Source organism: Pantherophis guttatus, chromosome 12 (assembly GCF_059756535.1).
Source record: "Pantherophis guttatus breed Tessera chromosome 12, ASM5975653v1, whole genome shotgun sequence".
Lineage (NCBI taxonomy): Eukaryota > Metazoa > Chordata > Lepidosauria > Squamata > Colubridae > Pantherophis > Pantherophis guttatus.
The window spans coordinates 5,778,527-5,804,700 of record NC_142074.1 but is presented as its reverse complement, the minus strand read 5'-3'; the positions used below and the strand labels follow the sequence as shown (position 1 = coordinate 5,804,700).

The following is a 26,174-nucleotide window of genomic DNA, read 5'->3' as shown; positions in this document are numbered from 1 at the left end:
GGAGGACGAATAAGTACTAAGTATGTTTGCCACCTTAAGGTAGGATTTTTTTTAAAAAAAATCTGCTTGGCTCAGAACATAAAAGGTCGGGATGGGATACTGAGGCTAATTTATTTCATCCATTATATCCATTCCGCTGCTTCAGCCTTCTGCTTTCTCAGCCTGAGGAAAGGATTACAACAAAACCCAGGCAGATTCCCCCAAACAATTGGCCACATTATGTCTTATTTCCACCTTGCCTTTTTTCTCTCCCAATGCTGGAATTCATTCAGTGCAGCAAGCAGTTTGCTATTTTTTATTTTTGCTCCTGGCCATCTTTGCCTCTTTCATCTCATCTGTCAGAGTAAGGTTTATTTCTTTTCTTGAGAGATAAGTGAGAGGGCATATTGGCATAATACTTTCAGGAACAGAATTTCAGCAAGTTACAGAATTCCAAATGGGTTGGCATCATAAGAACAATAAGATATTAAGACAAGGTAGACCCCCCCCAAGCATGATTTGTCTGGTGGGGAAATGAAACGGATCTGACTTTAATCATGCAAACCTCGGTCATTCAATGCCCAAAGAATCCAATTCCATTTCTTAATGAACTCTGATGATACGGTTCCTTGTAGCAAAAATCATTCTTCAAATTATAAATAAGCGGAGGGGCGGGGGTGTTCCCCCAAGCCAACATTCTATAAATCTATTAGACTACAGTTCTTTCCTGCTACCATGGCGTTTGGGCATCCTGGCTAGGGATAATAGGAACTGTAGTCCTTCCAGTGCAGGCTGAAATAAAGAGCAAGAGGATAGTCCTTGACTTAAAATCACAATTTCTATTGTTAAGTGAAACATATGTTAAGTGAGTCTTGCCACATTTTATGATCTTTCTTGCCACAGCTATTAAGTGAATCACTGCAGTCATTAAGTTAGCAATACGGTCACATGAATCTGCTTCCCCATTGACTTTGCTTGTTAGAAGGTTGCAAAAGGGAATCACATGATTCTAGATGCTATGACTGCCATAAATATGAGTCACTTGCCAAGTGTCTGAATGACCACAAGGAATCTGCAATAGTCATTAAATGTGAAAATATCTTTCAAACAGAGGAAAATAGGAGGGTTTTTAGGTGGTTGGTTTTTTTTTTTCCTCTAATTTGGAACAAACTCTGCCATCCCTTTTCCTCTCCTCAGCCAGAATGACTCACAATGTCTCTACCCAGGTTAAGGTGTCCTTGAGGCAAACTTGCTTTCAACAGGTTTTGTGGACACAGATGTGGCTTTATTTTTGGCCATCTGGTTTTGTTTTGTCCTTGCCTTTTCCAAGAAAGCTTCCCTTGTTCAATTTCCCTTCCTAAAACTTTTTGGAAACCTTCAATCAAAGTGCCAACTAGTTCAACCGTGCTTAGCTATTCCAAAAACAGTTAAAGTTAGCTAAATAAATCTGCAAATCCATAAATAAGTTATGGTTAGGTGCATACAGTTTTTTTAGATCACAATAAAGGTTGATGATTCTGCAGGATCCAATCTGAGTCGGTTACTGGGTTTATTCTTCCAAGCCTTTGGGCTTGTGCTGGATAAAAGAATACATTTCTGATCCCAGTGCCCCACTCAGATTGGATCCTGCAACATTATCCTGGGACACATATATTTGCCTTCATTCACGATCATTCTCTTCTTCCAGCACACCACCCCCAAATCTTCTCAATGGCTATATTTGTAGGGCTATATTTCCATGGTGGTCTTTACCCAAGTATTAAGCAGTCCTGATCCTGCTTTCTTCTGAAGTACAGTCTGGAACAGCGTTTCTGTTGGCTGGGGAATTCTGGGAATTGAAGTCCACGCATCTTGCCAAATTGTCAAGGTTCAGAAACACTGCTCTGGAATGTGGATATTTTCCCCAACCTTTCACAAAAGATCGGTTTCCTTTCCTTGGCCTTGAAAAATACAGCCCTAACTGTTCTTTTGTGCCAGTCTCCATCCACCACCACCCCCGGCCCCAAAACTGAGCGTCTCTGCGCCCTCCATTCCCTTGGAGGGGCACACTCAAATGGGTTCTGCATAAAAAGGGTAGCCGTTCCAAAGAAGTAGGAAACTAGAACCAGTTTCAATCTCTTTCCCATTCCTCCTCCTCCTCCTCTCCTCTTCTCTTGCAAGACGCGAACCTCTCCCGCAAAGGGAGATCTGGGCTAAAGCGATGTGGGTGTGGTTTCCCACTCCCCCCACCTCCATTTCCAGGCTCCTCCCACTTTCCCCTCCCCAATCTCTCCGTAAATAAAGTTGAAGGATTTGGCTGGGCTCTCAGAGCGCTGCTGTTGCTACCGGGGCGGAGACGCGCTGCTGGCGCGCCTCGGCGGCGTGTGATGCTTCTCCGCCCTCGCGGGGAGCTTGCCAGCTTCCGAACGGAGCGCACCCTTTCTCCGCTCCGCTCAGTGCCCGGGGAAGCCAGCGAAGCCTTCACGTTCCGCGTACCCCCGAGAGGAAAATCTGTCCCGGGGCCGAGATTCAGGGGGCCAAGGCAGAGGTGTGTGTATTTGGGAGTGGGGGGGGGAGAGACCGCAAGGGGGACGCGCCTCGGAAGCACGCCCAGAAGGAGCCGCGCCCTCCGCCCAGCCCACCGCAAAGCATCCAGCCCAAGTCAGGTAAGCGCCGCACTGGGGCATGAAAATGGACCTTTCTGCGGTCTACGGGCGGAGGCTGTCGGGAGGGTTGTTGCGGGAGCAGGATGGCATGAATGGAAGGAAGGGGTTAGGCAGCTTCGATGCCGCGGGGCTGAAAGGGAAAAGGGGATGGTGCGCGCAAGGACGCGCGTCCCTTCGCCCCGGCAGAGGAATGGCAAGCTAAGCACGTGCGGTGCTCCCTCTCTCCCACCCCCACCCCGAAAATTCATGATCGCGAGTTAATGCCCTGCAGAAAGGGGAACGTTAGGGAGGCAAGAGATGGGGCAGGAAGGAGTTGGGAGGAGACGAGCCCAAACTCCCCCCCACCCCCCCACACACCCGCGAAACGTGCCCTTTGTCTGAAGGCATCTTTCGGTCTGGCTTTACCACCGAGCCAAGGAAGCTGGAGCGATTCAGCACCTGGACAGCGCTCGCGTTCCTCCCCATCTCCCCTTCCCCACCGGGATTTTTGCACCGTGGGAGAAATCAACCAGCTTTCCTCTAAATCCCCCACCGCCTTCCTTTACTGGGGCAGAAGAGGTTACAGCAGCACTGATATCCAAGGAAAACTAGTTAATATGACACACACAGACACACAAAGCCTCAGACACGGTGTGCAAACATAGCTCATCCCTGCCCTTTTCTGTCTTCCGGTTTTGATGGGGATGCTAATGCTGCAAGCTAATATCATCATCATCATCATCATCATCATCATCATCATCATCATCATCTTCACCATCATGCCCAAACTAGGCTAGGCTAAAATGGATTTGGGTAGTTTTTGATTTGGCTCAAGATCAGCCATCCCTTGAACTGAGCCACCGTGTGAATGCCTGTGCACCCTGTCTTAAGCAAAGCATTTGCAAAAGGTTTTAAGAATGAGCAATGGTATCAACCCAGTAGAAGTTAGTAGGTTTAATAGCCAAATCATTGTGTCATCCCTCCTCAAATAGCCCATGTTCTATTCTGGCTGAAAAGCAAGACCAATTTTACATCCAGGTTGCGAGGAGAAGCTCTTTGCTTCACAGGGCAATTGGGAAGGGATGAAGAGAAAGATTCTTAGCTGAATGGTGCAGAGGTAGTAATAGTGATAGTAGTAAGGTATTAATTGGTTAATCTCACAACCATATCAAAGAAAAGCAAAATACAGAGTCCAATTCCTGGGTAAAACAGATAAAATCATGTAGATGTGGTCCATATTCAATCATCAATATTGAAATAAGCACACCACCTTTGCAGGATATCCAGATCTTCTGCTCAATATAATGGGTCCTTAGCTGAACTGCCTCATCTAGAAACTTAGCAGTTCTGCTTGCATTGGAGCCCAGGAGGAAATAGGACAATCAGAGATTCAGTCGGAATGGTGCAATGGGTTTTCTAAACTGAGAGTCCTAACCTCCAGGGAGCAAAGAATATTTGAGAGGCACTTTTGTAGCCACGTATCGCTGGCAGATACTGGTGGCGATTGTGCATTTGATTCAGTGCATTCAGGCTACAATGAAGTGGGCATCTGGGCATAGGTGTACACACATGTGAACAGAATCATAGCTACCTTTCTGTTATCTTCACACTTCTCTTGCACCATTTTATACCCTGCTTTCTATATAAACTTCATGTCAGGAAGAAAAAAGAATTTCCCCATCCCCCAAAGCTTCATCTCCCTTTCTGATCCATTTCCCTGCTCTCTCCAAAAAGGTCAATTAAGATGGGGCTCCATCAGAGCTCCTCCAAAGCAAGAGAACAAAAGCATGTCTAGCCTCTTAAGAAGGGAGAATTTATCAAAGGATTGTATGATTTATTCTATTTCATTAGACTTTCCAGTTCCAAGATTTTGGAACTATTCAAAAATATCTTATATACACATATGCGCGCGCGCACACACACACACATGTTTCTACATACATATATCTTTTTAATCTGTTGCAATATCATATTTACTCTGCTTGTGTCCTACGGTAAATAATGTCTGGAAAACACGCACACATTCACTGCTTTTTAAAAAAATAATAAAATTAATTTCAGCATATCTCTCATTAAAGAAAACATTCAGGAGATATTCTTCTCAAAGGGGGTGGGGCATTGTCATATGCTACCTAAATTAAGAAACAATGCAAAGACACACACACACATACACACACACACGAGAATTAATCTGTTTAAGGAAATGAGATCTACAGTAATTTATTACTGACAGAGCAATGCTATCCTGCATATTGTGATGGCCTAACCGTGCAGCTTAATAGTGAAGCATCAAAGATCCACTACATAAACTGAGCAGAGTGAGCCTATGACTTTTGTGTTGTTGATCTATGAATTAAAATAGGCATAAAGGCTGAATGCAATAAATATATAATATGTGTGTGCTGCAGCTGCCTTATCCTCTGACCTTCAGAATAGGAAATTTTGCTTCCTATAAGGATTTCTTCTACATATGTACCAAGGAACCTTTGGACTGGAATATATGCAAGTCAGCAGTTATTTTGGAGGTGGGGTATCACACAATCCTCTTTATTTCAAATTACATTTAATCAGGATAATTGCTCTGAAGGTACTTACACTTTTACAAACAAAACTTGCACTTTTGCCCAATAGAATTTTGGGTTTCTTTACTTCCACTGGTATCCAGGAGACAACAGGCAAGGTCAAGCAGTCTGGGATTTGAGGGGTCCTTGGTGCTCTCTCAGCTTGGTTATTTTCTTGCAGACATTGCATTATCCAAACTAAATAACATCATCAGTGCTAATATCATCATACTAGCACTGATGATGGTACCTAGTTTGGTAATGAAACTTCTGTATGAACACAATCAACCTCAGAGAGCACCAACGACCCCTCATTTCAACCACGAGCTACAAATATTCCTCTTTATCAGTTTGGGATTTGCTTTTCTTACCTCTTATAATATCCCCTGGCCACCTGGATATTGTAATGTTTCAACCTCTTCCTACAATGGATTACTGGACAGCCCGAGATCTTCTATGGAAAGAGTGCAGAAAAGGTTAACAAACATTATTAGGGGGCTGGAGGCTAAAACATATGAAGAACAGTTGCAGGAATTGGATAGTGATAAGGTCTAATGAAAAGAAGGACTAGGGGTGACATGATAGCAGTGTTCCAATATTTGAAGAGCTGCACAAAGAAGAGGGAGGTCAACCTATTTTCCAAAGCACCAGAAGACAAGACAAGAAACAATGAATGGAAACTAATGAAGAAGAGAAGCAATTAAGAACTAGAACTAAGGAGAAATATCCTAACCGTGAAAACCATTAACCAGTGCAATGGCTTGCCTCCAGAAGTTGTAGGTCCATCATTGGAGGTCTTTAAGAAGAGACTGGACAGCCATTTGTCTGGAACGGTATAGGGTCTCCTGTTTGAGCTAGGAGCAGGGGGTTGGACTAGTCATTAGGAGACCTCCAAGGTCCCTTCCAACTCTGATATTCTGTCAGTCCAACCCCTGTGCATCACTGCTCCACAGCTAACCGGATTTGTGTTCACTCCATGAGGCAATGTCAGGAAAAAAAGGGTGGGAGAAAATCTGTATCCCTGTAGCAATTGTACATTTGCAGGTCTGTACCCAATACCCATATTTGCAGTAAGAGGTCCATATACCTGGGCCAGTAAAGCAACTACATAATATCTGTGCAAGAAAATGAAAAGCCAAAACAGAAAGACAGGTCATATTCTGGACTGTCAATCAATATAATAGGGTGACTATGCTTTGACTTACTCTGAAGAAAAGTCCTTAATTTTTTTTATCAACTTTGTAGCCTGATCTCTTACATAAGTAAGAGTATTCATCACTGAGACTGCATAAGTAGCTGATGCTCTCATTTAAAAGCATCCTTATGCAAGACTCAGAAGAAAAAAAACAACTACAAAATAGCTTGTAAGACATTGGACCTATCTTATGTACAATTATCTCTGCCAAGTGATGGAAGTTCTCCATGAGACTTTAATCTGCTTCTTAACTTTGCTTTCCAAGCTTGAAACTGGGAGAGTGGGAGTTCTAGTCCCAGACTGGGTAAAATGCCTTGGGCCAGTCATTTTCTCTCAGCCCTAGGAAGGAGGAAATGACAAACACTTCTGAAAAACCTTAGCAAAACTGCAGGGACTTGTCCAGGCAGTCTCTCAGAATTGCTAATAGGAAGGAAGGAAGGAAGGAAGGAAGGAAGGAAGGAAGGAAGGAAGGAAGGAAGGAAGGAAGGGTAGATAAAGGGATGTTGAGAAGGGACATATTAATGTACTGTTAAAACATTTATTTCTTTCATACTTGTGTCTAGTTATATATTTTTTAAAGTTGGCCGTGTGCTTTATACAATTCTATCCCCCAACTGCACATAAGTGCCCATTGCTCCTTCTGTCCTCTTTAGAAACAGAAAGGTTAGATTCATACTCATGCTAAAATACAATGTGGTTTGTCTGCTTTGGGGTTAGTTTTATGGCAGCCTAGGCCTTTTATAAACCATGGTTGGCATGAAATCTGCCAATGGTAGCTTATTCAACATAATTTAAGATAATCTTGGCTTCCCATCTGCCAGTCTGGTCAACGTGGCCAATTCCATAGCAGAAATGTATCTACAGTCTACAACATTCTCCAAAAAGCAGGTAATTTATCCATGTGTTCAAGCAATGACAAAGTTTCCAGAAGGAGAGAGAAAGTGATGCACAGGTAGTTCTCAACTTATGACCACAAATCACCCCAATTATTGAGTTTTGCCCCATTTTACAACCTTCCTTGCCACAGTTGTTAAGGGAACCAGTTGTTAAATTATAACACAGTTGTTAAGTCAATCTGGCATCCCTGTTGACTTTGCTTGTCAGAAGGTCACAAAATATTATCACATGATCCAAGGACACTGCAAACCAACATAAATATGAACTATTTGCCAAGCATCTGAATTTTGATCTTTAGGGATGCTGCAACCGTAATTGTGAAAAATGGTGATGTCAATTTTTTCAATGCCATTGTAACATCGAACAGTCACTAATTGAATGGTTGTAAGTCAAGGACTACCTGTATATAAAAGTTGCATATTAAAAAAGAAGAATCAAGGGTGCTAATATATATTGGCATTACTTTTTACTATTTAATATTAAACTTTTCCCCCCCTACGATGATGTGTAAGTATGGCTATGCAATTCCTTTTGGATGCAATGATCTGTAGCCTTTAAAAGTGCACAAGTGGTGATATTTGGAAGCTAAATCAGAAGATGTTCCCAGGCTGCAAGATTTTGTTGCAGTTCCCCTTCTTTTATTCTCAAACTGAAAACCAGATGACCCAAACTCAACCATTTTCACGTTATTCGTGTACTTGGAGGTAAATCAAACCACTATCTATTGCAAGAAAATGTGCTTCTTCCTGAGCTGGCATTAATGTCTAAGTTTTCAGAACATTCTCAGCTTCTTGGAGGAGCTCAAAGGTGTGCTAAATATTTACAACTGGATATCCCAATTTTGTTCTATGGCTGAAGGTAATGCAGTTGAGAGGCGTCATGGAAAAGGGCTTTTAGTATTCCTGCAATTTAGGAACCTGAATACAGTGTTCATTTTCACTAATCCTGCTTGTCTCTGGTCATCATGCCAACATCAGTGCATTAAAGCACAGGAGAGAAGCAGCTTCTGCTATAAAGAAGGGCCAAATAATCTCTTTTCTTGGTCAATATGCCTAGAAAGTTTGGGGACCATATAACTAACTACTGAGGTATCACTAAAATAGAACTTACAGAAAAAACAGCCAACACCGTGGATGCTAAGAGATGTAGATCAGCATTCTGGCTGGCTGAGGAATTCTGGGAGCCGAATTCCAGACATCTTAAAGTTGTTGATATTGAAAAACACTGTACAGATTTCTAAATTCTGGTGCATGGGATTACTGAGTGGTGTGAGAAAGGATGAGTGCCGGGATAATGTGTGGTATGTTGGACTACGAGCAGAAGATCTAGTTCTAGAAGTCCATTTTCAGGTTCTGAATTGAATTAGGTAGGGCAGTCAATTTTTTTAAGCTCATCCTATCTCACTGGAGGAATTAATATTCTTGACTTGAAACCCTGGCTGAGCACACCATACATCTCTAACGCACATCAGGGTGGCACATCATAGTGCCAATGCAACTATGCCAGTATCATATCAACTAGCAGTTGTAATGCATTAAGAACTCATTGTGCTCATTGAGAACTTCGGAAATGGCTTGAAATCTTTTCATACATGTAAATTTTGTTCTCTCTTACTCAATGGAGCTGTTAATATTTCTTTGTGCCAGAACAGCCATCTTGAGATCTGTAATGGAGGGCCTTGTAATGCTCTCTACATGGGGCTCCCCTTGAAGAGCACCCGGAGGCTCCAACTGGTCCAGAATGCGGCCGCGCGGGTAATTATGGGTGTGACACGGCGCACCCATGTAACACCTCTCCTGCGTGAGCTGCACTGGCTCCCGGTGGTCTTCCAGGTGCAATTCAAGGTGCTGATTACCACCTTTAAAGCGCTCCATGGCTTAGGACTTGGGTATGTACAAGATCGCCTTCTGCCACCGGTAGCCTCCCACCGGCCAATATGCTCCCACAGAGGGACTCCTCAGGGTGCTGTCGGCCAAACAATGCTGACTGGCGACACCCAGGGGGAGAGCCTTCTCTGTGGGGGCACCTGCCCTCTGGAATGACCTGCCCCTGGAGGTTCGTATGATCCCTGACCTTCGTACCTTTCGCCGTGCCCTTAAGACCCTTTTGTTCCAACAGGCCGGGCTGCCTTAGAATATGAATTTTAAATTGGGTTGTCAATTTTTAACTTTGTGGGCCAAATTTTATATATTCATTTTAAATTGTTTTTAAATTTTGTGAGTTTATGTGTGTTTTAACATGGCTGTACTCCCTGAGTCCTTTGGGAGAAGGGCGCTATAGAAGTTTAATAAACTAAACTAAACTAAACTAACTAAGTTGGAAGGTCAGAATCCTCTCATATTGCTTTATCTCATTTTGAGTCCTGAGGACAAACTTTAAATGTCCATTAATTCTTTGGGGCAAAGTCAGTCTGTTTGTCCAACATAACATCTGGAAGGGTAATGTTGGCCGATGAGGGCATGTAACCCCTTAGAGAAAGAACTTCTGAAGTCATCTCTAATTTTTTGTATAAAGTTGTTGGGGTCCGATGATGGTTCTGTTGATGTAGACATGGGGCAAAAGATGAATCTTCATCTGTTGCAGGATCCGATTCAGTAGTGGGTTTCAAATCCCAGCGCTACTGGTTCGCTATTGGTAGCGCATGGGCACGTGCGCTTGCTTTCCGAGTACACGGCATTTCTGCACATGCGCAGAACATTTTTGATGACATCTGGGTGGGTGGGCGGAGCCTCCCACTGCCGCTACCAGTTCACCTGAACTGGGGCAAACCAGGAGCAACCCACCACTGATCTGTTTCCAGATTACCTTTACTACTGGTTTGCAATGGGGCCATGCGCACACACTTTGCGTGCGCTCTTCTGCACATGCACAGAAGTGTTCTGATGATGTTGGGGTCGGTGGGTGGAGCCTCCCGCCAGTTTTACTACTGGTTCTATAGAACCAGTGCGAACTGGGGCCAACCCGCCACTGTCCGGTTCCTATGTGAGCGTCATTGCTCTGTTGTTGCTTGTAAGAATCTGTTTCACGTTGGGTGGGTTAGGTTCAGCTTGGCAGTTGTCTGTATGCATCTATGGATTGGCCACCCAGGACTTTAGAGAGAGCAGCGTCATTGGAGCTTATGAATATATCCTTGAGTAATTTGAGCTGCAAACTGTAGACCAGTGGTTCTCAACCTTCCTAATGCCGAGACCCTTTACTACAGTTCCTCATGTTGTGGTGACCCCCAACCATAAAATTATTTTTGTTGCTACTTCATAATGTAATTTTTTACTACTGGTTCTGTGGGCGTGGCTTATTTTGTGGGCGTGGCTTGGAGGTCATGTGACTGGGTGGGCATGACTAGCTGGTCATGTGACCGGGTGGCCATGGTTATGTGTATAGGGACTACTCAGAGGGCTGAAAAAAGTCATTTCTGACAGGTCCTCGCACTTATGACCCTCCTCATATTTATGCCCGTGCAGCATTAACAACCATGTCACTCATTTCACAACTGCTTCTCTTCACCATGGTGACAAGATAGGGCAAAAACGTAAAATGAGAGGACAGTCATAAGTTCGAAGACTGGTCAAAAGTGCAAGGACCAGTCAAAAATAACTTTTTCAGCCCTCTGAGTAGTCCATGTGCATAAAAGGATACAGCAATAGAGACGGATGAAGGAAGGGAAGGGAAATTAGCGGAGGAGTGAGGGTAAGAGAGGGAGGAAGAGAGGAGGAAAGGGAGAAAGGAAGAGGTAGGGAGGAGAAGAAGGGGGGAAGAGAAAGTAAGAAGGAAAGAAAAGAGAGAGGTGGTAGGTTTGAGGAGAAAGATTGCTGTACAATAAAAAAGATGAAAGGGAAGAAAGCCAACCCCAAACAAATATAAAGATATTAAGATAAAGAATGTATTGTTAAACTTTAAAGAATAAAAGAGAACAAATATGAATAAATAGCAATAATTAGAAACACACATACAAACATACAATGTATTTTCTTTGAACAGAGTATTTGGCCGGTTCACAAATTTAACCAGTGTTTAGTCATTTCAATTAAATTTACAATTTCTATATTTTCTTTTTGCCATATTTATTCCTCATCTATTTTTTTAAAAAACCAATATTACCCTTCATCCTCATCTCTAATCTTAATCAAATTTAATTTTTCCCTTCTATTCTATATTATACCCCTTCCCATTGTCATCTATTTTTATATCCATCCTCACATTGGTTAATTATGTAATATTACAATTGGTTAATACAAATTCAACATTTTAATATAAATCAATTAGTTATATAACTATCTTTTTGTATATTAATCAATATGAACATGAATATTCCAATTATTTCCATGCAATCCAGTTTCTTACAAATCAATTAACTATATTTACCAATAATAATAAACCAAATAATTTCCCCCATATATTCCTCCAAACCACAACTTAACCATTTCTGCTTTCAACATAATATACAATTAATAGTATCTCAATTATTACAATTCCCTAGTTAAATAGAGCTTTTTTTCTTTTGTGTTTTAAAATCTTTTTTTTATTGAAAGTTTTCAAATACAAATTTTTTCCCACATTTTTCTCCCCCCCTCCTCCCTAACCCCCCCTCACCACCCATCCCCCCTCGTGACTTCTTCACAACAAAAACCTAATTCATAACAGATTATATAATATTTTACCATCCCCTTACTCCCTCCTCTAAATACTGACCTTTACTTTTGCACCTGTAGAGGGTGTTGTTGTTTTTGTAGTCTATCTTTTTAACAGGTCCTCTCCAGGAATCAATTTGACTCTATTGATCTGTCTATTGATCTCATTGGGTGAACAGTTTAGTCTCTTGAATGCCTAGCTTAATTCCATCAGTCTGAAAAAGGATTTTTAAAAACATGATTGACAAGGGATTGAAAAACAGTTTCAAATGCAGGGTACTGAAACTATAGAAAACACAGTTTGGAAAGAATTAGAGATAGCAAGTAACCTTTTACATTCAATGTATTTTGACGGAGAACAGAGATATTTTATTTAATAGAATCAAAAATTTGGAAAGCTAAGTGTTGGGTAGTTTTACTAGCAGAATAAAAAAGATTTTGTTAATAAATATAGTTTTGTATTATATACACTGATCTTAAACATTGCAGGCTTCTCCCATAGTATTTAAAGTGTATTCTGAGGAATGAATTTGCAGTTATCATGCATTTGAAAATCTTCTCTGACAAGTTGTTGAATCTGAGTAGTAAAATGCTTCTATTGTCAACATAAAGTGCAGTCCAGTGTTTTTTAAACGGGCTGGAAAATTTTGAGGATACTGTACTCATATTTCCATCAAGATTTGGAATTATTTATAGCTCTTTTAAATATGGAATATTTGGACTTATTGAAAAAAGTTAGCTTAAACTAAAATTGTTAGGTTAACAGTGAATAACAAATACATTGCAACTTGGAATAGTGCAAAAAGATACAGAAGGGAAGGAGTTTTAATCGTGTCACCATTATCTTATCATCAGTCTTATCTTTTTAGGCCTCTGTGGAGTTGCTGAAAAAGAAATCTGTGTTTGTTTCAGATTGAATCAGACACATACGAAGGAACAACATCCTAGAACAGTATCTCTCATTCTTAGTAACTTTAAGAAGTGTCAATTTCAACTCCCAGAATTCCCCAGCCAGCTAGGAAATTCTGGGAGTTGAAGTCCAAGGTTTTAATGTTGAGAAGGTTGAGAAACACTATATAATCAACTTCTCAAATTTGGCAACCCACAGATTAGTTGGCACTACAAATTCATTAGCCAAGCTGACTGAAAAATTGTTGACAGCTGTAATCAAAATGTCTCTGAAGGACCCAGCTTGGGGAATACTGCTCTATAGGCTGAGTTTAAGAAAAACGCTGGTATTCACTTTGTTCCTTTTTTACAAAATCCATTGAGTGTTTTCTAGGACATTTCACTAAAGTGGATTAAAAGAAAAAAGGCTTCATTATTAGTGCATCGCAGAAAACCAAGTATTCACATTCTACCTAAAATTCAAAGCTATGAGAAATGATTAAATGAAAAATAATCATATAGGTAATTAATGATAATTAAGCCAAAAATTGAATCAAATATGGTTATCCTTGGCATAAACTATTTAGGCTTGCCTTTGTCCATAATCTCTACTAATCAAAAATGATCAAATTCAAACTATTTGAATTTGGAAACTATTCTTCAAATTTTACCTAAAAGTCAAACCAATGGGAATTAAGTGAAAAATAATCATATAGGTAATTTATGATAATTAAACCTAAAATCAAATCAAATATGTTCATTCTTGGTATAAACTAGGGGTGAAATACTCCCGGTTCGGACCGGCTTGGGCGAGTAGGTAGCAATGGCAGCGGGCAGTTCGGAGAACCAGTAGCAAAAACCCCTACCCCTGCCCCCCATGCCTAGCTGAGCCGTGCAATCATCAGAGCCTTTTTTTCTTTTAAATGGCTCTGACGATCCCAGCTGAGTTGCCTGCTAATCAGGCAACTCAGCTTGGATCGCCAGAGCCATGTAAAAGAAAAAAACTTTTTTCCTTTTAAATGGCTCTAATGATCCAAGCTCTGACAACCCCAGCTGAGTTGCCTGCTAATCGGTAACAAAAATCCCTCCCCCTCCACCCCCTCAGCTTGCTTACCTTAGCTGCTGGTCACAACGCCTTGCTGTAATCCTTGCATCATCAAGCAACTGAATCTCCCTGCCTGCAATCAAGCAGGCTGGGAGTTGTGGACTTCAACTCCCAGAATTCCTCAGCCAGCAAAGCAAAACTGGCTGAGGAATTCTGGGAGTTTAAGTCTACAAGTCTTAAAGTTGCCAAGGTTGGAGACCCCTGTTCTATTGGGTAAGGTTTTTTCCCCTTTGGGAGCTTTAAAAAAATAGTTAATTGGGGTATTTTTAGTTGTCCTTTTTTTAGACCTAGCCATTTAAAGTTTAAATTTAGCTGCTTTTATATAAAAATAAAAATAAATTAAAATAAAATATTTGTGCAGCTTTCTGAGATTTAGTGTGTTTCTGTAGTGTTTCACTCTAACTACACAAACACACAAAATCTCACAAAGCTGTATGTGGAATTTTGTGTGTGTAAAGTGTGAATGTTGTTTTTTTGGGCTTTTTGTGGCTGTGTGAGGTTCCTGCTTGTTGCAGGGGCCATTTTGGGTCTAGCACTGCTGTTTTTACATTGTGGGTGAGCCAGTTGTGTTGTGTTGTGTTTTGTAGGTTAAAAAAGGGCAAAGAAGTGACATTGACTTGGCCATGCCCACCTGACCAACAAGCCACGCCCTCCCAGTAACCTTACCACCAAGCCCCATCCACTAATTAAGCCACACCCACAGAACCAGTAGCAAAAATTTTTAGATTTCACCCCTGGGTATAAACCCTTCGGACTTACCTTTGTACATAATCTCTACTAATGCGATCTCCTCATAAACTTTGTGAGTTCAGTTCAGCCTCTGACACAGGGGTGAAATGCTCCCGGTTCAGACCAGATCGCCCGATCTGGTAGCAATGGTGGCAAGTGGTTCGGAGAACCGGTAGCAAAAATCCCTGCCCCCCCCCCCATGCCCAGCTGAGCCACACAATCATCGGAGGCTTTTTTTATTATTTTTAAAAGCATTATTTCTACAACTTCTTCAGCTGAAAAAATGCTTTTAAAAGTAAAAAAAAAAGCCTCTGATGATCGCGCGGCTCAGCTGGGATCATCAGAGGTTTTTAAAAGCATTTTTTCTACAACCTCTTCGGCCGAAGAGGTTGTAGAAAAAATGTTTTTAAAATAAAAAAAAGTCTCTGATGAACAGGCAACTCAGCTGGGATTGTCAGAGGCTTTTAAAGCATTTTTTTACAACCTCTTCGAAAAAAATGGTTTTAAAAGTAAAAAAAAGTTGGCCACGCCTACCCAGTCATATACCCCCCCAAGCCACACCCACAGAACCAATAGTAACAAATTTTACATTTTATTTATTTTCATTTACATTTATTTATTTACATTTCACCACTGCTCTGACACCGCACAAAAACCTACTAAATCACACAAAACCTAACATTGCCTTTCTTCCCCACTCCGTTGTTTCTTACTGACTATACACTGTTCATCTTCAGCTTTTCCCACCAATAAAATAATTTTAATTGGAACACCCACTTCTTTAGATGCTCAGTTAATTTAGCAAACCAGATTCTCTTCGTGATTGTTATTATCAACGAACCTTTTATGAAAAGATGCAGCAACTGAATGCAATGGAAGCAGCAGGCAGATTCTGAAGCACCTGAAAATACAGATGGGTATTTTCAGGCACAGAACCTGCAAATGCATCTTGGAATATTTGTCATCCTTCAATTAAAAGGAAGTTAGGTAATCAGGAAAATATTTCCTAAATATCATGGAGAAGTGCCATTTTTACATCAGCCTGCACAGGAAGAGATGGAAACAAAGATGTTGTGGATTTATCTGGTATTTAGAGATGGCATTAAATATCTTCCTATTTAATATTCACTTTCCAACAATCCAACAATGAGAAAGCGAATATTTCCCTCTCTAAATCCTTCCTACAATACACATCTCACTGAACATTCATGTTGTCTTGAGACATTTTTTCTTATCTTTGTCTCTCTTTTTTTTTTGTTCTTGCTGTGTTATTTTCCCTCCTTCTTTTCCTGATTTTGTTTATCTGTATCGACTGACTGAAGTTTATTGTTATAACCACTAGGTGCAACTAATTAAACTAATGCACTAAACATAAAGCTAAAGAAAAGCCCAAAGCACACGAATAAAGTGTACGTACAATTAATCTGATATCCAACAGCTAAGCAAAATTACAAGTGTGATTAAAAAGTGTATAATTATAACCTAGCCAAAAAATTCTTTCAGATCTCTGAAAAGACCATAAAATAAACCTTGCTACTTGATCACCAACATCAAGAAAAACATCTGCCAGTCAAATGTAGAATCTGTTTTTCTTAACCTGAGGCTATCAAAAAGAGAATTTTGATCCTCAGTCCACAATTTAGGTCTTTTAGTTATTCCAGGATTTAAACTTCTCCAGAATTGGTAAGGCACAATAGAAAGGAATATATTGATGGGGTGGGCATCAAAAACTACTTTACGCAATGGGCACCCTATGAGAGCCTTCTTAATTCAAATGTGTATTTTCTTGTGGACTTTATGCACCGGTTGGAGGGGTTGGGAGTGGGGGGCACCGTCTTGCGGTGGTTCTCCTCCTATCTCTCTGACCGGTCGCAGTCGGTGTTGGCAGGGGGGCAGAGGTCGACCTCGAATGCCTCGTTTGTGGGGTGCCGCAAGGGTCGGTCCTCTCGCCCCTTCTGTTCAACATTTATGTGAAGCCGCTGGAAATCATCCGTGGCTTTGGGGTGGAGTTCAATCAGTACGCTGATGATACGCAGTTGTACATCTCCACCCCAGGCCATCCCAACGATGCCCTTGAAGTGATGTCCTGGTGCCTGGAGGCCATGCGGATCTGGATGGGGAATAACAGGCTTCGACTCAACCCTTCCAAGACCGAGTGGCTATGGCTTCCGGCATCCCAATATAGACAGCTGGTGCCAACGCTGGCTATTGGGGGCGAATCATTGGCCCCCATGGAGAGGGCTCGCAACTTGGGCGTCCTCCTGGATACACGGCTGTCTTTGGAAGAGCATATGACGGCCGTGGCCAGGGGGGCTTTTCATCAGGTCCGCCTGATTCGCCAGTTGCGGCCCTTTCTGGATCGGGACTCCTTACGCACAGTCACTCAGGCACTCATCACTTCCTGCCTGGACTACTGCAATGCTCTCTACATGGGGCTCCCCTTGAGGAGCACCCGGAGGCCCAACTGGTGCAGAATGCGGCCGCGCGGGGGATTATGGGAGCAAGAGGGCGCTCCCATGTGATGCCTCTCCTGCACGAGCTGCATTGGCTTCCAGTGGTCTTCTGGGTGTGCTTCAAGGTGTTGGTCACCACCTTTAAAGCGCGCCATGGCATCGGACCTGGGTATTTGTGAGACCGCCTTCTGCCGCTGATTGCCTCCCACCAACCAGTACGCTCCCACAGAGAGGGACTCCTCAGGGTGCCATCGGCCAGGCAGTGTCGGCTGGCGACCCCCAGGGGGAGGGCCTTCTCTGTGGCAGCTCCTGCCCTCTGGAACGATTTGCCCCCAGAGATACGAAGGATACCAGATCTACGGGCCTTTCGCCGTGCCCTAAAAACTTTTCTTTTCCATCAAGCAGGGCTGGCGTGAACCCCCCCCCCCTTTAGCTCTTTTTAGCTTTTTAAGTGTAAATTGGGTTTTAATTGGATTGTTTTAAATTGTGGGCCAAAGCTGTATAATTCTTTTAATTGATTTTAAATTTTGTATTGGTATGTTTTTATCCTTGGCTGTGCACTGCCCTGAGTCCAATAGGAGAAGGGCGGTATATAAATTGAATGAATGAATAAATAAATAATAATAATAATAATAATAATAATAATAATAATAATAATAATAATAATGGTGTCCAACCTTGTCAACTTTAGGACTTGTTGACTTCAACTCGCAGAATCCCCCAATCAGCCATACAACTCCTGGTGTAGTTTCCGGTCAACAGGTCAACACTCCACCATTCCCAAAGTGGCTTTTTAGCATTGGATCTTCATTGCTAAACACTCCTACCAACTAGAAATGCCAATTACAAAATAGTATCTGGGAGGCTGGCAAATTTTCTGGTAGATTAGCAACATTAAGTGGGCTCCATCAGAGGTGGAGGGCAATCTGGTCTCTATTTTTCAATGTGGACAGAAATACAGACAACTCAAAGCAATTGGGTTTGTGCGCACCTCGTGACACCATCCCATAAGATGCATTAAATTTCCTTCCTAGCTTTTCGTAACTTTTGGTGTTTAATGGTTTTTTTTATGTTTAAGTGTTCTATTTTGCTGCTATTCTATATTACTGCTTTTAATGTTTTAAGCCACCCAGTTGCTCAACAGTGAGGTGAGCAGCATATAAACTTGATAAATAAATGAATAAATTGGGACATTCTACCAAAGGCTCCAAGACTGTTTAAGTAGACCAATGACTAGTAAAACTGGTGAGGACAGAGGAAAACAGAAAAAGGCCAGTCTCTTTTGAGGTCAAATTCTATGTCTTGGAGTATTTCAAGGAATGCCTCCATCCATACCTGCAGCCTGGCCTCTAGATTTCTTTTCCAAGATCTCCTCAAACAAGGAGCCTGTTCTGATTAGGTGGTTCTGTTTGAGGAACACATAAGATCTTACATAAAACATAAAAATCATAGGGCTGGAAGCAACCATGGAGGTCTTCTATCCAATGCACTGCACAGTGATCAAGATAGGAATCCTTATAACATCCTGGTCAAATGGTTGTCCAGTCTTTTTTTTTTTTAAAAAACCTCCAGTGATGGAGCACCCACAACCCGAGGAAGTAAGCTATTCCATTGATTAATTGTTCTCACTCTCAGGAAATTTCTCCTTAATTCCAGGTTGGATCTCTCTCTCTTTGATAAGCTTCCATCCATTACTTCTTGCCTTTCCCTCAGGTGAAGAATAGGTTGATCCCATTTTCGTGACAGCCCCTCAAGTACTGGAAGACAGCTATTATGTCCGCCCTCCATCCATCTCTTCATTAGGCTAGATCTACCTAGTTCCCTCAACCATTCATTCTTTGATTTAGCCTCCAGATTCCTAGTCATCTTTGCTACTCACTTTCACACTGATCCTCCCCAGCTCTAGGTTACTCTGTGGTGCCGTGGTGGCACAATGGTAGGAGCCATGGTGGTGCAATGGTTTGAATGCAGTATTGCAGGCTAATTCAGCTCACTGCCAGGAGTTCAATCCTGACTGGCTCAAGGTTGACTCAGCCTTCCATCCTTCCAAGGTGGGTAAAATGAGGACACAGATTGTTGGGGGCAATATGTTGACTCTGTAAACTGCTTAGGAAGGGCTATAAAGCACTATATATGTCTAAGTGCTGTTGCTATTGAAATTGCTATTCCCCTTCTTCCAAGCATTTTCCAAATCTGATGTTTTATATTTTTTATATAAAAAATATATTTTTTATATATTTTTTTTATTTATTTATTTATTTATTTATTTTTTAAATGATGAAAAGGGGGGAGAAAATATTAAATCACATTGTTTTTTTTTCCTTTTCCTGTTTTGATGTTCTTCCCTTCTCCCTCAACTTAATCCTAAAAATTAGCAGCTTTGTAACACATCTGGGGGTTATTGTATGGATTACAGAAACAGGCATATAGGCGAATGGGAAATTAATTCGCAAGAATAAACATGGAGATTTTGACAAATGGAAGGCAGAAAAAGGTAAGTCTTTTTTTTAAAGAAATGGAAAGAGCATTTTGATGGAAAGAAATAGCACACGCAACACAGACCTCAAAGGCACAGCTACCAGATAAACCTTGAGAATGAAGCAACACCTTTGATACTGTATCTGGTGTAATGAGTACAAAGGATTAAGTATTGCAAATCCTTCTAATTAGTTGTTTTAACAGCTTCATAAAGCTGCAAAGCAATTATGGAGCTTTGGAAGTAAAATAAAAAATCAGGCGATTTTGTGTCACCTTCACACAAGGCTTTTGCACGTCAAAACAATTCTGCCAGCAGGTCCATGATTTGCAACCTTTTTCACACCAAGAGTCACAACTGGGTTAAAATTAAATCTAAAGCTACTTTCAACATAATTCTAGTTAACAGTACATTAATTAATGTTAATATGATTACCAATGTTTCTAATAGTTTCCCTCCCTTCCCTCGCATTAAAAATTAAAATTAAGCAACACTGTTTGCAGAGGCTTGTGGTTCTACAAAGGGAGACAACGTACAGCAATTGGAGCTTCTGGTTTCCTGATTCATTGACTACACTAAAGGGATAAACAAACGTGAATTTGGTTTAAGACAAAAGAAAAGTTCCCAATTATTTTTGGCTATTATACTTGTTTGGAAGAGTCCTAAGCAGCACCTACTTTCTCCTGTAAAAGGGGCCTCACAATTTGTTGAACCAAGCCATAATGGTATACTAAGCTTTATTAGGTCAGTTCAAACATCATGCTCAGTTAAAACCTAGCATAGCACTGTTGTGTGATGTCTTTTATTAGTCACCCATGCCTACAAGTTTGAACTGTAAGAGGATCTCCTTGGAAATAATAATCCTTGGGACAACACAACAATATCAATAAAAGGGAATATTTGTAGCTCAGAGTTGAAACAAGATACAGATACAGATACAGAGTAACATCAGTGCTAGTTAACTAGTTAACCCTAACGCTGATAATGTTACCTAGTTTGGTAATATAACATCTGCAAGAAAACAACCAAGCTCAGAGAGCACCAAGGACCCCTCAAATATAACAGCAGCAGGAAAAGAAAGTCAGTGAGTAGGTATTAAATAAATATCTCCCTTTTATTTCCCTCTTTTTTATTTTCTTTTTTTCCTTCCTTCCATATTTCTGAATCACCCATTTCCCCTCAAAGAAATACATAGATTTAACTGATGCAGAGCTTCTGCAAGCTGTTCCTTGTTTTTGACATCTAAATCTTTGTGCTTCGAAGCCAATCCCAGCCCAGCCAATTGAAAGTTTCCCCTAGCAAGTAATTTTAAGGAATGACATATTCATTTCAGGGACTGAAGTTTATATTCAGAAGAAACCTTCCAATCTCTTTCTAACTGAATGTGTAGCCCAAGTACATGCTAAGTTGGGCAGAATAAGCAAGCTGCCTTGCTCTGTATCATAGATTGACCTGTTTGCTATTCTTGTTGTTTTATGCAGATCACTTTTCCAGAGTCAGAAACTACCTGGATAATCCCAAGTCTCCACACTGAGAGACTCGGGATGAAAAAGTGGTTACCGTTTAGAAGATAAAATCAAAAGCAAGTGAATACAACACGCACCGGCTAAACTAGGAATGAAAACAACATTATTGGATTTCATTGCATCAACCATTTTTGGATGGACCAGTTTCTGCCCCTCATTGCAATAGCTTCTGGAATGAGGGTTGATTACCAAACTCAGAGTGAAACAAACTCATAAGGAATCTATTATTGTCGTGATGGCTCTCTTAGTTCAGTGGGTGATCCCTTCCTATCATGACATTTGTCAATTGCCCTGATTAACCACACAAGGAAAGACAGAGAACTGAAAAATAAAGTGGTCATCAGTCTTCCGTTGATGTTCAGAGCAGAGCTTGGAAAGATATGTCTTTCACTGCTGGCTGTTAAACGTCTCTTAGGGACCATGTAACTTCATGGACACAACTAGAAGCAAGCTGTGTTCTCTTCACCTTTCCTCTGAAAACACCTCTGCTTAAAACGTTAGCCATCCTAAACATTCCAATGAGGCCCAAGTTTAGAGACACTTCGGTTCCCACTTTTCTAACAGCCAAGGTGCGTGAGACCTTATTGAATGCCACGCAAGAAGCTGAAACCCAAAAGACAGAGGAATCCCTTTCATCAGCCGTGGCATTGCTTGTGGTGCTGATCCTCCTCTTCTGCCTGGTGTCTTTGTCCCTGGCGACCTCCTGCTTTCATAAATGGAAGCTGAGGAGCAAAAGATTACAGAAAGCTCATGAAGAGTATCAGAAGGATTATGAAAATAGCGGGCACCGAATCACGTCAAGACTTGTTTAACAAGAGGGAACAAAACTCAAAGCAAAGACATCAACCTAACTATTATATTTCTGCATTAATATGAAAGATAGAAGATAACTTTGAACATTATTGATTAAATGATATAGCATATTGCTTTCCTAATATGGACCTGTCAATTAATTGAGATTTTTCCTACCTTTTCATTCTCTATTTAAGATCATACCATGATTGGACTGTAAAGCTACCTTTACTAGCACAATCTCCAGGAAGCAATATTCAAACATATAAAAGCATCACTCCATTGTTTGTGTAGGGCTACTCTGGAAAAGCCAGCTTGAAAGTAACCTCTTTTCTTTTATCCAGATTTTCCACTGGTATCAGAGAGCTTAAATTTGAGCTGCTGAAAAAAGGGCAGCACAACTGTGAAATCCATATAAATCCTCTGATGTAACAACTTCAAAGAAAATCCTAATTTTTCAAAACAGTAGAAGATAGCCTGATCAAAGGCAGTGGGATTTCCATCCCATCAAATACCTACCACAAATGCTTTCTCGTGCAAGTTGCAGGTCAATTGATTGGAAATTAACTTTTAAAACAATAGGAACAACTTTATTCATAGGTGCCAGTTACAGATTTCACTGCAGATGGTAAAATAAAGATGAGGTAAAATATCTCTCTTGGGGAAATACTACAGGGTGAAAAATAGTTATTATTCTATCATTTGGGGGTGGGTGGGAATGTGCCTCTACATAATAAGAGAATGAAATTTGTACTCTAATATAAAAACCTTTCTTGTTTTGCTTTGTTTCCCTACATTTGTAATAATTATAGAAAAAGAGTCAGAGAACCCAACCTGTGGTAGAAATCTAGTATAAAGCCCATGATTATAATAATGGCACCTGAGCTGAGCAGAAAAGGAGCCTCAAGAGGAGCATTAATAAACTTCTTTTTGACATCCTATGGCTGAATACAAAGAAAAAGGCAACAATACTCACAAATACAAAGGGATTTGCTGCCAATATATTTATAGATATGGTACACACAGAAAACCATTTTTGAAACAGAAATACAAAGGCAATTATTAAGGGTCCACCTGAATCGACCATCCAAAGGTAAGAAAAACCATCAAAAAGATATGGAGATAGAGAGACAGACAGACAGAGAGAGAGAAATCAGAGAGAGACAGAGAGAAACAGAGAAACATCACCTTTGGCTATTCTGGTATAGCAAAGGAATCAGTATGGCAGGTAAAGACCACATCTGATGGATGGATACCCATTGAGCCCATTAATTAGTTAGATGATGACATGTAAAACCTTTTTAAAATGGTGCCCTCAGTTAAGCAGGGCTGATTTTTTTAAAAAAACAACACTATTTTTAATATGAAAACTTAAAAAGAATATGCAAGGGAGACATGACCTTGACAAGAGCAATGGCCTTGCATTCATGGCAGCGAATGGGGCCAGTGCTCTTATTTACATGCAAATATAATCAACTGAAGCCCTTATGATTAACCAATTATTTTTTTTATATTCTTCTTTAATTGCCTAACCACGTTTACAATTCCTTTTAACTGAGCTTATTTATAATAGCATGTTTTTATTTTCATGGTTTACTGACTTCATACTAAGGACAATAATTTGATAGGTAGCTTATTAAAAGTAATCCTTTTTAACCAGAATGTGAGATATATCATGAAAATGACTATCTGTTTTTGCTATGTTTTTAAGTAGGTAGCATGCATATACAGTATAAACCTGCAACCATCCTACTAAAGTATATAGCTTGCTTGCAATTACCATTTGTCAATGTAATGCACATTTTTCAATAAGTTGTGACACTGGGGAAGACTATACACCTTTTCTTCCAGAGAGGGGAGGAAATTTCCAGTTGGGGGGGGGGAGTGGGGAGAAAGTGAAAAAACTGCTGAAGGGATTAAAAGAGCTCACTGAGAGCAGAGCATGTTTCTTAAGAATGCCACAAAGGGGAAATCATGGAAGAGCCTTAAGAGCCTGTTTGATTGCTACAGAGAGGTTTTGAAAAATGTATTTATGGGTCATCCGGATGATTCTATGCAGGAACAAAACAATATAACTTTGTTATTTAATAAATCAAAGAAGCGGTGAACTTTAATGCCTTTTTTGCAAGAGATCTTTCTGAGTTGTTTAGTGAGTCTCTTTGGTGGACCTAGAGTATGACCGTCTCTCTGGAAATGCATGAGACAAAGGGTTCCCAGGCTCTTGCCCTCCAGAATATACCCACTGTTCTTTGTTTAACCTTCTCCCAAAAGACCAAGAAGGACCGTAAGTGGAAGAGTAGGCAGCTATTCTTGGAAGGAACATATTATTGAGAGCTTTCAGTAAAGCATGGAATTTCCCAGGAAATTCACAGAAATTACAAGTAGTCCGGGATTTACAACAGTTCATTTAGTGACCATTCAAAGTCACAATGGCATTAAAAAAAGTGACTTATGACAATTTTTCACGTTTACAACCATGGCAGTATCCCCATGATCACATGATCAAAATTCAGACACTTGGCAACTGACTCATTTATGCGGTTGCAGTGTCCCAGTGTCATATGATCCTGTTTTGTGACCTCCTGACAAGCAATGTCAATGGGGAAGCCAGATTTGCTTATCAACCATGTAACTAACTTAACTGCAGTGATTCACTTAACAGCTATGGCAAGAAAGATCCTAAAATGGGGCAAAATGCATTTAACAACTGTCTTACGTAGCAACTTTAAACTTTGGGCTCAATTGTGGGTGTAAGTCAAGGACTACCTACAGTATATCATGCTGAAAGAAAGAAGGTTTCAACTGGGTATTACAGGGACAACCAACCTAACACTAAGTACAGTAAGCAGTGGTTGCTTATATGAACTTCTCTTTCAGAACTTCCTCATCCTGATTCAGGTAATTTCTCCATCGAGCCAAGGAAGACCCAACTGGAGCACCCAAGGCCATCCTTGGTTCCCCAAAAGTCTCACTGGCCCGTGGAGACTTTGCAAAAATGCTATCAAATTCTATTTTTCCATGGAGATTATTGTGAAGTTCTCAAGTCATATGACACTGTTTAATACATATAATAAATTTGCATTAAATTGCATTGCAGCAAAAGTCCCCAGGGCCAGGGTAACCCTTAAATTCTGCATCCTTGATCACACTTAATGTGGTTTCCTCTGGTCATCATCAGCTTCCTGGGTCTCTTGCCCGTCACCTTCCATTAGCAGTCCCTTATCAATGAAGATGGCATGGGTTGAGACTTGATCCTTCCAGAAAGCCCGTAGTCCTTTTCTCCCATGCCATGAAATGACTGGAGCCCTGATTAGAGCTTTAAGCCTTCAGAGGTTCATAATTTAAATTGGGACTCTGAAGACCAGAACTTACTAGACTGAAGACCAAATCCCAAAAGTTCCAAACAGGGCAAGAAACAGAGTCAGTGGAGACTGCAGTCACCCAAAGGCTGAGCACTTTTGTGTGGCCAAAGGACACAAGCAGCATCATTTGGATGAAAGGATGAGGGCTGTAGACATGACATGAGGGTCATGTATCACATATGTGGATGGGTTTCACCATATAATTTTTAGAGGTCTGTCTGGTTTTGTTTACTCAAACTATGCCTATTTTAAAGCTTAAAGTTCAGCTTCCATTTCTTTCCTCATAATGAAACAAATCTGGGTCTTTAAGTTTTCAGCAACTTTACCCAACAACAGACAATCATCACCATATAATCTATTTCCCCAAAGTCCATAGCCTTCAGAAGTGCTCAGGCATTTCAGTTGGGTTACATTAGGTTATTTTATTCTCTTCTCTGCTTCAATATCAACAAGTATATTTCCATTTCTAATGCAATATTGCAGCTTCTTCCTTAGAATCGTCAAGTGGTGTCTTAACTTTTTAACAGATTTGTCATGGTTTTCAGCACTATAAAAATATATTCAGTTTTACAATTTCTGCAGTTTCTTTGCAAGCATATGTCCAAATCCCAAAAAGAATCTTACTCAAAAAAAAATTCATATTTATGACGTTTCCACGGTAAGAAAAAGAATATTTTGTTATTTGAAAATATATTATTTAGTTCAATAATCACATACAGCTCTGCTCTCCCTGGAATAATTGGTAAAAATTGACTCTGGAATCCAAATTGTCATTATTCCCAATATTGTCACTGCTCAGTCTATAGAGATTCTATGGTTGTGTTTATTTGCTCCAATATCCCCACAAGCAAAAGCTATTCTTGCCAACCTCTTTTATTCAGTTCCTGCCATATATTGCTGGGATCTTCGGAAAGCTTAGGAAGACTTTTATGTATTTCTCCAATGAGTGTAAGAGAATC

At 40.7% G+C, this 26,174-nt stretch overlaps 1 protein-coding gene and 2 long non-coding RNA genes across 4 annotated transcripts in view; 1 reads left to right on the top strand and 2 right to left on the bottom strand.

Annotated features, from left to right (window-relative positions):
• Nucleotides 1-12,099, bottom strand: part of LOC132711961 (uncharacterized) — a 15,617-nt gene extending 3,518 nt beyond the window's left edge. The window contains exons 1-2 of the long non-coding RNA XR_009622667.2: nt 11,946-12,099; nt 5,536-5,618 (exon numbers count right to left, since the gene is read on the bottom strand). This is a non-coding gene — a long non-coding RNA (uncharacterized LOC132711961). The remainder of the gene's footprint in view (nt 1-5,535; nt 5,619-11,945) is intronic.
• Nucleotides 2,286-23,967, top strand: LOC117675980 (uncharacterized). The gene is made up of 2 exons (XR_004594319.2): nt 2,286-2,624; nt 21,017-23,967. It is a non-coding gene; the product is annotated as an uncharacterized LOC117675980 (long non-coding RNA).
• Nucleotides 22,843-26,174, bottom strand: part of C12H8orf48 (chromosome 12 C8orf48 homolog) — a 42,777-nt gene continuing 39,445 nt past the window's right edge. Inside the window, exon 6 of one of the 2 annotated variants that reach the window (XM_034435080.3) lies at nt 22,843-26,174. In XM_034435080.3, coding sequence (XP_034290971.2) covers nt 26,070-26,174 — 105 coding nt within the window. In that variant the 3' untranslated portion in view covers nt 22,843-26,069. The other variant, XM_034435081.3, reaches the window with a different exon arrangement.